This window comes from Bombyx mandarina, chromosome A1 (genome assembly GCF_030267445.1).
Source record: "Bombyx mandarina strain Sakado chromosome A1, ASM3026744v2".
NCBI lineage: Eukaryota > Metazoa > Arthropoda > Insecta > Lepidoptera > Bombycidae > Bombyx > Bombyx mandarina.
The window spans coordinates 16,323,861-16,336,511 of record NC_143234.1 but is presented as its reverse complement, the minus strand read 5'-3'; the positions used below and the strand labels follow the sequence as shown (position 1 = coordinate 16,336,511).

At 37.4% G+C, this 12,651-nt stretch overlaps 2 protein-coding genes across 3 annotated transcripts in view; one reads left to right on the top strand and one right to left on the bottom strand.

The window, feature by feature from the left end:
* Window positions 1-235: 235 nt before the first annotated feature.
* LOC114239734 (uncharacterized) overlaps window positions 236-12,651 on the bottom strand; it is a 65,747-nt gene continuing 53,331 nt past the window's right edge. For both annotated transcript variants that reach the window (XM_028170097.2, XM_028170105.2), the window contains exon 2: window positions 236-3,172. In XM_028170097.2, coding sequence (XP_028025898.2) covers window positions 2,748-3,152 — 405 coding nt within the window. In that variant the 5' untranslated portion in view covers window positions 3,153-3,172 and the 3' untranslated portion in view covers window positions 236-2,747. The remainder of the gene's footprint in view (window positions 3,173-12,651) is intronic.
* On the top strand, window positions 8,229-12,110 carry LOC149499583 (uncharacterized). Its single transcript, XM_089739607.1, has one exon. It carries the CDS (start codon window positions 9,895-9,897, stop codon window positions 11,419-11,421), a length of 1,527 nt encoding a protein of 508 aa, XP_089595733.1. The 5' UTR covers window positions 8,229-9,894; the 3' UTR covers window positions 11,422-12,110.

Below are 12,651 nucleotides of genomic sequence, written 5' to 3'. Positions count from 1 at the left end.
TGAGCCGTTAGGTTTTCTTTGGAGGCACTCGGGCAGCTGTTAGCAAATCCTCTTGACTGAGCCCATGCTCGCCAAGCGAAACTGGAAAGGCCTCTGGGCCACCAATAATCCTTTCTTACAAAAACAAAAAATACTAATACGCAAGACCAGACATCATGAGTACCAGACTATTACCTCATAAATCTCAAAGTGTGTTTAATAGTCCGCACAAATATAAAATAAAGAAAAACAAAAATGAAGATTGATTCAGTTTATTGAAATCATCACAAAAATTCCTCAAATTACACGTTAAAAATAAATAAATTTATGGCAAGCTCGTAAAAACTATACACATCGAATACCAAAATCTAATACGTAAATAAGTACAAAATAAAAATTAAATATATCTATATTAATACAAGTGTGTAAATTTACTAAATTAATTACAGAACTCCTACGGGACTTTGGGACATAGCTGTTTCAAGAAGAAAATATATTTATTATTAAAATTATTATATGTTACTGTAATTTCCATTATTCGTATTTTCTAAACCAACATCTTATTATTATTGTTAGATGTTATTTAAAAATTATTATTAGTAAGTTTGAATTTTTCAGATAATTAATATAGTTATAGTTTAAGTGGGACGGTCGTTTAAAACAATTTGATTTTTGTTCAAATATTAATTACCACACAAAATTTCCTTAGAACATATCGCTGTAAAGAAAAGCCCACCAATAATTTTAATTTTTATCTTTTTATTGTCATTGATGGCAGACGAGAGAAAACGACGTAACTGATAGTAAGCATTCATCGTCTCCCATAGAAGCGAGTAATGCAAGCCACTATCTAGTATCTACCGCTGTGGCATGTCCTTCTCCAAGCAAGTTTCTTGTTGATGTCCAAGAGGAACTTTATCACATTTAATCTGGAAGGCCTTTAAAAAATTAGATGAGAGTATAAAAAAGAGTTTTTGGCTTTGTTTTCTCAATAATATATTAAATTTTTTTATTTTTATTTATTGCTTAGATGAGTGGACGAGCTCACAGCCCACCCGGTGTTAAGTGGTTACTGGAGCCCATAGACATCTACGACACTTTGAGATATAAGTTCTAGTCTCAAGTATAGTTACAACGGCTATGGTAGTTAGTAGATATATCACTTTACTATAAGCTACAATCTGTCTGAGCGTCTAACATTTCCGGTGTACACTCAAAGCACTAATCACTCACAATCAAAAGGAATGTCAGATAGTCTGTCTTGAAAATCGAATATTTATTTCGATTTGTGAGAATTCAGTTTTTAGTTTCACAATGGGCAAGCGAGAATGTTGAGCCTCTTGTAAAAACGGTGATCAAATTCTAAAATCGTAATAAAATTAATGTTTATCGCATTACCAAGCTTTTTCTTGGTATCTACCAACTTCAAACGTTTATCTCTCATTAAATTTACCAATTCGAATTTTAAATAAATATTTACAAAATGTTAACACTTTATTAATAAAACAAAAATCAGACTTTTTTTCTAGTGGGATTCTAATAATTTACAGTTACGTTAATAATAAATTAATTTAATTAAACACTAACGAGTTGCACGACAAATATTAATATTGCATTTTAATATTATCCAGGTACAAATGAGTTGATTTTGAAGAAATACTGTAGGGCATTCGAGGAATCATTGAAATGCATTATTTATCGATTTTTTTCATTGACCAAATAACCAAAAAGCAAAAGTCAATGTGACAGTTTTTAGGCTACACCGTGTTTATATAGGGATTGACCAATCAAAACGAAACGCGTATACGCTTTTGCAAATGCTATTAATTTTAAGCAAAGTAACACGATATGCTATATTTTTGTACAAATCCATTCGGGAACTAGACTCGTGTTTTCTTTCACTTGAAATACTCGTTTCTTGAAATCGTATTTACAAAATTAAACTAGAATAAAAATAGTAATAAAAAATTTAATCGGTGATCACGTTCGTCCCTTATCAAGAATTTGGCTAAACTAATAATGTCAAGAAGGAGGTTAATAGATGTTGCAAATCACAACCATAACGTCAATTATAAGTTTTATTTACGAGAGTCATAAGTTAAGCTTGTTTTATTTTTATGGGTGCGATAATTATGAAATGCGATCAAAATTTATAAAGTTCGTTAAGAAATAAGTAGCGTATTTGGAAAGAAAATGAGCTTTGTTTTGCCACACACAGCAGAACGGCGTTGACATAGCTAGTAATTTTTAAAAACCTTTATAAAAATACAACAAACAGTACATATTTGTGATGTCTAACTGTATATTGGAAATATATAAAACACGAACATTGTTTTCAACAATTAAATAGAACTTAAATAATGTCTAAATTATACATTTATTTTTTACAAATACAGCCTAAATAGTGGCACAATTTACATAATATAAGCGTAATAATAATAAAAAGTATTACAATAATATTCATTATCCGTTTTATAATTCATAAATAAATTAATCAGCTACATTTTGTTGTAAACAACAATTGATACGGACCAAAAGCATAATAAAATAAAATAATTCTCGTACAACACTATTGTATTTCTTTTCCCGTAATTTTGTGTCGAAGCCTATACTTGTAAAGGTTGACTAATCGCTTGACTGATTCTAATTTTCTAAATACATTCTCTTGAATATTCAAGATACAAAAAAAAAACATGTAATTGTCACAAATTTAAAAATGAAAATCGTTACGAAATTATCTGATTACACGTTACGTAATTTGTGATGATTTAATCGAAGCTAATTTTCCGTCTCACGCCCTTATCATCAACCAAACCTAGACTCTTCCTTCTCTTCCTCAGCAACGGCATCTTCTCATCCTTATTAGTTCGAGGAGTCGACTCGTTCTCCAACTGCTTAAGAGCATCGGGTTTCTCCTTAATGACATCCGTGCAAGGGTCTTTCTTCACAGCGATCCAGTCATTGACGCCGTCGGTTCGGTACCATTCGTAAACTCCATCTAGAGGTACTTCGTTTTCGAAATCGAAGTTAAATTTCCTCTTTTTTTCTTCTCTGTCCCTTGCTATGCTCTCTCGGAGTACGTTAGCGAAGTTGTCGATCTTCGCCTGTTCCGTGAGGTCGTCGACTGGGAAGAGACATCGCCTAACTGGGTTATTCGGTGACATGGTGCGCATCTTTGGTATTTCGAGGTAATCTGCGGAAAGAGGAAATGAAAATTATTTCAAAAACGATTGTATTAGACCGCAACTTTCTGGGATATCATCAAACAGATACAATTATATTTAATATTCCTTTAGTTGGTCGTAAATTTTAATATAATGACTATCAGCTCCGGTACCACTTATCAGCCGTGAGATCATCCAATCTTCTAAGCAAAAAATGATCAGCTTTGCCCTATGGCTAAAGGGGATTAGCCCTATTAGCGCTATCGTCACTATTCTCGATATAATTCGTATCAGTAGTACGTACGTACGTGATTACGTACGTAGTCAGAGTAAGCATCTTTATTATAGGCGTTTGTAGTTCAGAATTTTGACATTGTTCAACAAAAAAAAGCGATTTTTTTAGAGCCATTACACGTGAAAAATCTGGAAATATCGTTTTTCGAGAAACGATTTTTTATTTTGAGCAATTCTCTCTCAGCACAAATAAAATTTAGTTTAAGTTGTAATTACATCACTACTGTTTAAGTAACATGAATTGAGTTTTTGGGTTAACTTAAGCCGAACAATGTCTGAGACATCAATTTGCAGAGTATATTTTTATCGCTATCGGGATTAATCATGATCAAAATTAACGACAAAACATTGTTATTTTGCTTTCATTGCTCCTGCGATTACGCTTAACCAATTGACTGTCGTTATCGCGATGATAGTAATCATTATAATTAGTCACGTCGTCGTCTGAGACATCTCCATTGTGGTTAAAGTACAATTGAAATGCCTCGGCCTCATTCTAAATAAGCGTTGGAAGTTTTGCGATTACTTCGCTGAAGTGGTCCCTCAGCCGGGGATGGCCACGGCTTTATTTCGTATCTCAACCGGACCGAAGTTGAGCCGATAGCAAAGTGTACTCTGACATTATCACAACTATCTACGCGATTTGGACACGGCGGAAACACGATTGTAATCTGCCTAGAAAGGGAGGGAAAAGTCGCGTTTGCGACGCTCAAATCGGAATCGATTTATCGCCGCCGTGCATCGAGGTACGTAATGCTCGACTTCTGCGAGTCAACTATCTTGCAGAAGCAGGCGGCGTGAGATAAAACGCTATTTTCTTTCCGCATTTCGTTGTTTTCGAGTCGGAGTCCGGAATAGGGATCTCGCCTCATCTTAGTCCCCTAGTTGGTTCGAGTCCCCTCTGTAAGGCGAAGAACCGGCGACAAAGTGCCAAGAAAACGACGTGTAAATTCCTCTAAATGCGTTTATCAAAAGAGTGACGGATGACCGCAATCTCCACGCTGGCTTTATCTCAGCCGGGTTTTTTTTGTGTTGCTTAGATGGGTGGACGAACTCGCAGTCCACCTGGTTAAGTGGTTACTGGAGCCCATAGCCAATTATAACGTAAGTGCGCCACCCACCTTGAGATATAAGTTCAAGGTCTCAAGTATAATTACAACGGCTGCCCCATCCTCCAAACCGAAACGCATTACTGCTTCACGGCAGAATTAAGCAGGGTGGTGGTATCTACCAGTGCGGACTCACAAGAGGTCTTACCACCAGTAATTACGCAAATTATAATTTTGCGGGTTTGATTTTTATTACACGATGTTATTCCTTCGCCGTGGAAGTCAATCATGAACATTTGTTGAGTACGTATTTCATTACAAAAATTCTTATCTCAGCCAGGTAACCGCGGGTACCCGTTGACGAAGCCGTCTATGTGAAATCACTATCCAATCCCTTATTCGAAAATGATAACGAATTCTATAATTATTATTTGTAATAAAGGCGTATTATAAATATTCAATTATTGAGAAAAAACAAATACCTTTCATATTAAGAACTCAAACATATTTTAACAATATCCAAAATTGACTTACAAAAAGTATTGATCAATAGTTCTCTAAAAATTCAATCAATAAAGCTATAAGCGACACGTACAGTTATTGAGAACACGAAACGTGTCATTATCTATATATTAATACGTGAAGCAAAAGCTTTGTATCCCTTTTTACGAAAATTGTGCGGACGGAGGAGTATGAAATTTTCCACACTTATAGAGAATATAGAGAAGAAGTGCACAATGCTAATTTTTTTTTTAAAATAATGCATATAAGATACATTAAATCAATAAAGAAAACATTACACACACTACATACCATGTATTTGACGCACACACGCATGCATACTATTTATTGTCAAACTTTTGTTCTTGACGTCTGTGGTCTAATTGAGAATAGATTAAATATTGTTTGTCTTTGTTAATATTTTTTATAGTGTAGTCTTGGCGAAATTTGTGATTATAGAAGTATAAAATACAATCATAATAGTGTACAAACTTACAATTCCAATTAATTATAGTCGAATTTCGGCTACAGCGGGACCTCTAGTTTATTCAATTATGTCAGTTTCAATAAGCGGTAAGTACAGCAATGCGTTTCTACCGTTGTCTGTTTTGTAAACAAATAACTTGGACTGTCATGTGAAGCGATCATAATAATGTTCCACTGCCACCAGAGAATCATACATTAAAATTTACGTAAGCTGAAATGTGGAAATTCGAGTTTTAAGCTGAAATAATTTCGAGGGATGAAATACCAGACATTTATCTTTGTAACTAAAGGTGCATTTTATTTGTTGTTAGTATCAGCAATTCGATCTTTTTAATAGACATCAATTATGTTTACAACAGTTAACACGTTCGCTGCGGCAAGTAAAATCTTAAACCTTTGTCTGGTGCGGCGGCGGGCCAAATTGTGCCCCCAATGATTTTTCCGCCAGTGCGTGGTAGGTCTTTTTCGACACGTCAGCACAAGGTTAGATTAAATTGCTATAACTTTGCGAAAACATAATGTAGGTGAACAGTTTTTGGACTGTTGGAAAAACCTTGAACCCAACTTCTTTAGATTTGATTCGCCCCGGGATCTGCCGAACAGAAAATGAGAAATAAACCAGGGAAAGTGGCGGGTCGATATCGACCAGAACCGCACTAGAAAGTATTTTTAGTAGTGATGGGAAAGACAAAAATAAGGGGATATCGAAAATAAAACAGAATTAAAGTAAAGAAATAAAAATTGTTTATTTAATTATTTATTAATGGCTGTCTTTAAAACATTTCGCACAAAGATTTTGCTTGCACATTCTGCAGTATGTTTTAATTTTTTTTACTTTCCTTTTCACCTCGGAACTCTTCATGGTTTCCCGCAGTTTTTCATAGCACCCTACACAATTTCGCCGTTTACCGCTCATCTCAAGGATATGATCGGCCGTAGGTGTTACTTGATTTCCTGAAATGATTTTTTAAATTCTGTGATTCATTTACCTTATGAATTTGACTACAGGGCTCTCTGTGTATTAAATAGATTCTCAAATAAAATGAAAAAGTTAACATAGGTCTTGAAATAGTCAAATCTCATCACCATGCGTTGTCAAAGTGCACACTTTGATGGGTAAAATTAAACACAACATGCTACAAGATAAGGTGATACAACTTTGTTTTCTGCAATTTTCAGACCACTCTATTTGTTAAGCTTGTGAAAACAAAATATGTACGTATAATACAGGGCCTTATATAGTAGACTTGAAGCGTTATTTTCATGTTAAATGCAGCCTCCTGCCCTGAAACAACAACTCATGTGTTATTGAGTAAGTAAACAGAGTGTTATACCTTAATACAAGGAGTAGTGCAATAAACGCCATACATTGCTCGCAGAAAAATAAACGGAGTCAAACCAAAGCTCATGCTCGAAGACCATGCACAGCCACCTAAGCGCTCGTAATGTGTAAAAAATTATGACAATAGTTACCTGTTGCAGAGGTAGAACGTCGTCAACACGAAACAGAAGGAATCACCTTCAACATAGGTCTAAAGATGGTTACAGTTATGTTGCACGTCGTTATACTTACTATCAGGGCATATATTTTTTCCAGTAATTGATTGTATTAACGCTTCTGTAAATTCTTTCTTTGAAACCTTCTTCTCATTTTCAAGGAAAATATCTCCTGACTGCTGTCACTATCACTATCTGCACCGCAAATTAATTTATTTTCCAAAATATTGATCTTTCTTTTGTTGCCTGACATCGTGCCTTTAATTTTAAGGAATAAAAAAAACGTGACGTACGTCAGTTCCGATAGCTTGCCTAACACTAACTGGCGAGGCGGGCGCTCTGTGCGGTATCGGGCCGCCAACAGCCTGTTGGGGCGGCGGGCCACAATAGGCCTCCTCCCGCACCGAGTTCATATTTTTTACCGTCAGTGCGTGATAGGCCGATAAAGGCCTGCCGTGATGTTTTTATAGGGAACACCTATACTTTTGACCACAATCTCAAATATATATTTGTCTTTGTCGTACCTTTACAAACACCTGAGATAATCGTTCCGCACCAGCGAGAGGGACATAGTTTTCTTCGTCCGCACCAGGTGAAATTCCGCGGCAGGCTGATTTGGGCCTGTTCCGCAGTGAACGTGTTAAATAAGTAACTGGAGAAGTTTTTTTGTTATGATACATTTCCAAATTTTCAAAACTCTGAAAGGCTCTCCTGTAAAGCCGCAAAAAGTCGCTTAAACCAAATATTATTTCACCCGTCGATGCGTTACATGCTAATGCAATATTATTTCTTTATCTAAAAAAAAGATGGCTTGAGGTAGCTCTTAACCCGGATTTTTTACAGATTTCTACTTCGAATATTTCAATTTTATTGCCGTATGGTGGCTTATGATTCAGTGGACGTAACATCTTAAAAAAATATTGCAATACCCACTTCAGCGGTGTTGATATCGTCGTTAATGCTTTTTTATTACGGCTGATATTGCTTAATTATAACAAATTGATTCTTTAAACTATATAACATAGATATGTTCTATTCTGTTTTTTGTTTCATATTATGTCTTATTATTTTTTTATTGCTTAGGTGGGTGAACGAGCTCACAGCCCACCTGGTGTTAAGTGATTACTAGAGCCCATAGACATCTACAACTTAAATGCGCCACCCACCTTGAGATATAAGTTTTAAGGTATCAAGTACCAGTCGCAGCGCAACCGCGAGCCCAAGCGCCACGATAATAGGCCAATCCGCGTTCAAAAAATCAGAAAAATAGTGAAAAGTGCACAGATTTTAGTGAAAGTTGTGTCTAAAGAAGCGGAAGGTGACGAGGAACGTAGTCGTGAAAACCGCGTGACCAGGAGACCACTGGGTCAAAAGTTATTAAAGAAAAACCCGAAAAACAGTGTGTTCACTACACAAAGTTGCGTGCGCTCCCCGATTTCGATCGATGACGTGCATTTTTTCTAGTGCAGCTTTAAAGCCCTAAGTGTCATACACCTTCGACCCGAGTTTCGGATTTTTCCGGTACAAACTGACAGAGCTGCACCCTAAAAAGTGGAAACTGCGTGGACACGTGGTCCCCCTTCCACTAGGAATTGGACAAAGCAGGCTAGCTCCAGAGATAGCCCAAGAAGCCTTCTCTCAAAGGCCGTTTAGATCACAACAATATCTCATTCCAGGACGGAGATATAGGAATTAATTTAAAAGGTGCGCAACAACTCAACTTTCAACACGAATAAGTCGAGATTAAGATCTGTGACCCCCCCCTTTTTTTGGTGTTGGACGTGGCCTAGATCATTTCCAACATTCCCACAAAATTCTGGATTTTTATCCCTAGGGGTTTGTGAGTTACGGACATTTCTTTATTCGTGTTGAAAGCGCAACGAGAGCGATAGAGAAAGAAACATTATCTGTCTCAACGGGTGGCCTGATTGTCAAGAAGGAGGCGTAGGCTACGTCACACAAATTGGAAAGTGGCGTAGACATCATCGTAGCCGAGCAGCGTAGTGGCGTAGCAGCGTAGCAGCTGACGTAGCGCAGTCGCCGTTCGCCACAAGGTTAAAATTGGAAGACGATCTAACGATGACAAGTGACCACTCGGGGCTCGTTGGATGAACTGTATATTTTGATTTTCTTTTATTCTTTATTCTTTATTTTTATTTCATTTTAATTGTATCCTATTTTATTTTATGTCTGTGTTATTAAGTAGAAATAGAAATTTTTTTAGGAATTGTACATACTTTTAGTGTGTGTGTATAACTAGAATAAGTTATCAGTTTGACTGATTTGTAACACATTTAAATCTTTGGCGAACATCGGAAGCGGTATACAGTATATAATAATAATATAATTACATAATGATCATATAACAATATAAGTAAGTAATAATTAAAAATTAAAATTAAAATAATTACAACGGAACCCAATACTTTTAGAAAATATAAAATTTTATTTCAAGCCCCAAAAAATTTATAAGACTTGCGACCAATGGAACGACGCGGCACCGGTGGCGTGATACTTGTTTACATGTAAGCGCGCGGTGAGTCACGCGTCGCACCATCTGGTCTTGTTTTTGTCATTGCTTCTGATTTTATCGTGTTTTATCACATTCGTATTTTGACCGAACAAATATGGGACATTACATCTTTTCTTTTTCATTTTCCCTTTTAGGATACAATAATATTAGTTTTTAGTGCAGTTGTGAGTACATAATTGTATTTATTAAAATTACACTATAACAAAACGACGTTATATTAATAATTCACTCAATTTATCTTAAACTGTATAAGTAAATACATATAACTTAGATAAGATTTTACTCCATATTTGACACAGACCCCCCTTTACAGGGTCTGACAAAACATATTATATTAAGAGACAACTTTCCCCGACACATTATACACCGTACTCATACTCACACAATAAAAATGTACCGCACACCCACGACTTCGGGCGCCGCCAAAAACCCTACCACTCCCAGCCCTGCTACCACAACCACAGTGGCGCAGGGTGCTGCAAGGACGTTTATCAAAAGACCGGACGCCAAAAGAAGATCACTGGATAATATGGACGTTTATAAAAAGCAGCAACAAAACTACGCTGCACTACCGAGTGATCAGCTCCTCCAGGAGATAATGAAGACTTTTGAGGACATACCCTCGAAAGTTCAAGAGTACCCCCAGATGAGGAGGGATATCAAACAGTTCCTGGAGGTGCAGTCAGATAAGGGTATACGAGCAATCTTCGAGCTCAGTCGGCGCATCCAAAGTCTCGAAGCAGAGGCCCCGAAGACAAGGACACTTGCAGAAACCTCGTCGTCTTATGTCCAAGATATCATACTTGGGAGGCTGGGAGAGGTAGAAACGACACTGACTGGGCGACTGAACGAGATGGAGAGAAGTCTGAAAAAGGACATAATACAACTGAACGACGAAAATGACGGCCGGGGCTCCGACATGATCGACAAGATCATCGACAGGATCGACGAGACCAGAGCTGCCATGGACCAAACGACCGAGGCGGTCGAGAGTCGAACGCACGCTCTCGTCAAGGATCTGGTCGGTGGTCTTGCCGATGATGTCGTTGCAGCCAAAAACGAACTCACGGAGGTCGCAAAAGGATTGGCATGCCAATCAAATCCAGCCCCAGTCCCCAGATCGTACGCCAGCGTCGCAGCAGCCAAGCATGTCCACCGTCCTGCACTTCATTCAATGGCGGTCACCCTTGAAGGTAGTCAGGAGACTGCGGACGAGGTGCTCGCCAGGGTGAAAAGGGCGGTCGATGCCAGAGGCACCGGCCTTAAAATTAATAAGGTTCGAAAGGCCAAGAACCAAACGATTATACTGGGCTGTGACACTGAAGAAGAACGAAAGAAAGTCCAAGAAATAATAGAGAGTCGCGGGGATGGGCTGCTAGTAGCGCCCATGAAGAACAAGAGCCCTCTCGTCGTCCTGAAGGATGTGTATGTGGATAGTGAGGATGACGATATAATTAAGGCGCTCCACACACAAAATAAGGACATATTTGTGGGTATACCTGAAGAGAGCATGGAGATGGTTATCAAATTTAAAAAACGTACAAGGAATCCAAAAACAGCGCACATCGTTCTCCAGGTGAAGCCGAAAGTATGGCAGAGGATGACGGAAGCTGGAGCCCTCTATCTGGACCTTCAAAGGGTCAGAGTCGAGGACCAGTCTCCGCTCATCCAATGCACGAGGTGCCTCGCATTTGGACATGGTCGTAAATTTTGCACCGAGAGTGTGGACAGATGCAGTCACTGTGGAGGACCGCATCTGCGCGAAAAATGCGCAGACTTTATCGCAGGGACCGAACCGCGGTGCTGCAACTGCTCACACTCTGGGTTGCGGAAGGCTGACCACAACGCTTTTAGCGCCGAATGCCCGGTACGAAAAAAGTGGGACTACTTGGCTCGCGCAAATACCACATATGCATGACCATGCAGGACATTACACAACACGTACACACAGACACAAAGCACACAGAAACAAAAACACAACACACACAAATATGAAATACACAACAACACGAACACAAATGATATTCAGAATGTATATTGAATATACACGATGATATCAGCACAAGAACACTTACAGGAACAAAAAATGCGAAATAAAATGAAAATTGTCTAAAGAAAATAGTCAATAAATATATATAAATTTAGTATATATATGTTATTGCCTAGGCAAATGAGTTTTTAAAAAATATAGAAAGAAAGCACAAACGTCACAACACCACAGAAATCTCACCAAACCTGCTAAAGGCATAATAATAGCAAACATAATAACGAAATAAACCTAAGTATTTCCTGTTGTAAGAATAATGAAGTTAGGAATATAATTAACTAATACCGAACGGAAGAATGTAGCAATTAGATGGTAATTAAGAGTATATAGTAATGTAAGTTTTATAGATATAAGCTAAGAACTAAGAAAAAAGTAATGTTAGAATGTTAGAAATATAATAAGTGTAATAAAAGATAAGTATAATAGTTAAATAAGTAAAGAAAATTGTAATTAAAATAAGAACAAGTACGCAGTACTTGTAAGGAAAACCAATATATTACGTAAAGTAAAAATACTACTGTAGACAAACTAGAAACAAAAATAAAACTGTACAAACTTTATTTTCCTATAATAAAAGAATAAAAATATCGTAGCATAGAGAAGCGGGAGTCCCACCCGGTAAAGAATGAATGTGGAAGGATATAAGAAAGATTATGTATGCGGCTTGAAAGTGCGAGAGGAATACATGCGAGAACTTGAATGAATGAGTATATAGATAAATAAGGACCCGGTGTTCTCATGATCGGGGAAAAGCAGAAAAAAAAAAAAAAAAAAAAAAAAAAAAAAAAAAAAAAAAAAAAAAAAAAGGTATCAAGTACAGTTACAACGACTGCCCCACCCTTCAAACCGAAACGCATTACTGCTTCACGGCATAAACAGTGGGGGGGGGGTGGTACCTAACTGCACGGACTCACAAGAGGTGCTACCACCAGTAAAATGATCACGGTATCCCTACGCCAGGTTAGTATACAATTTTTCATGCGCACAGCTAGTATTTCTCAATTTATAAGACGTTATTACGTCAAATTTTAATGCATGCTTGACCAGCTTCGAAAATCCGTTCTGATGTACTAGTTAAAAAACATTCGGCGACTTTGAATG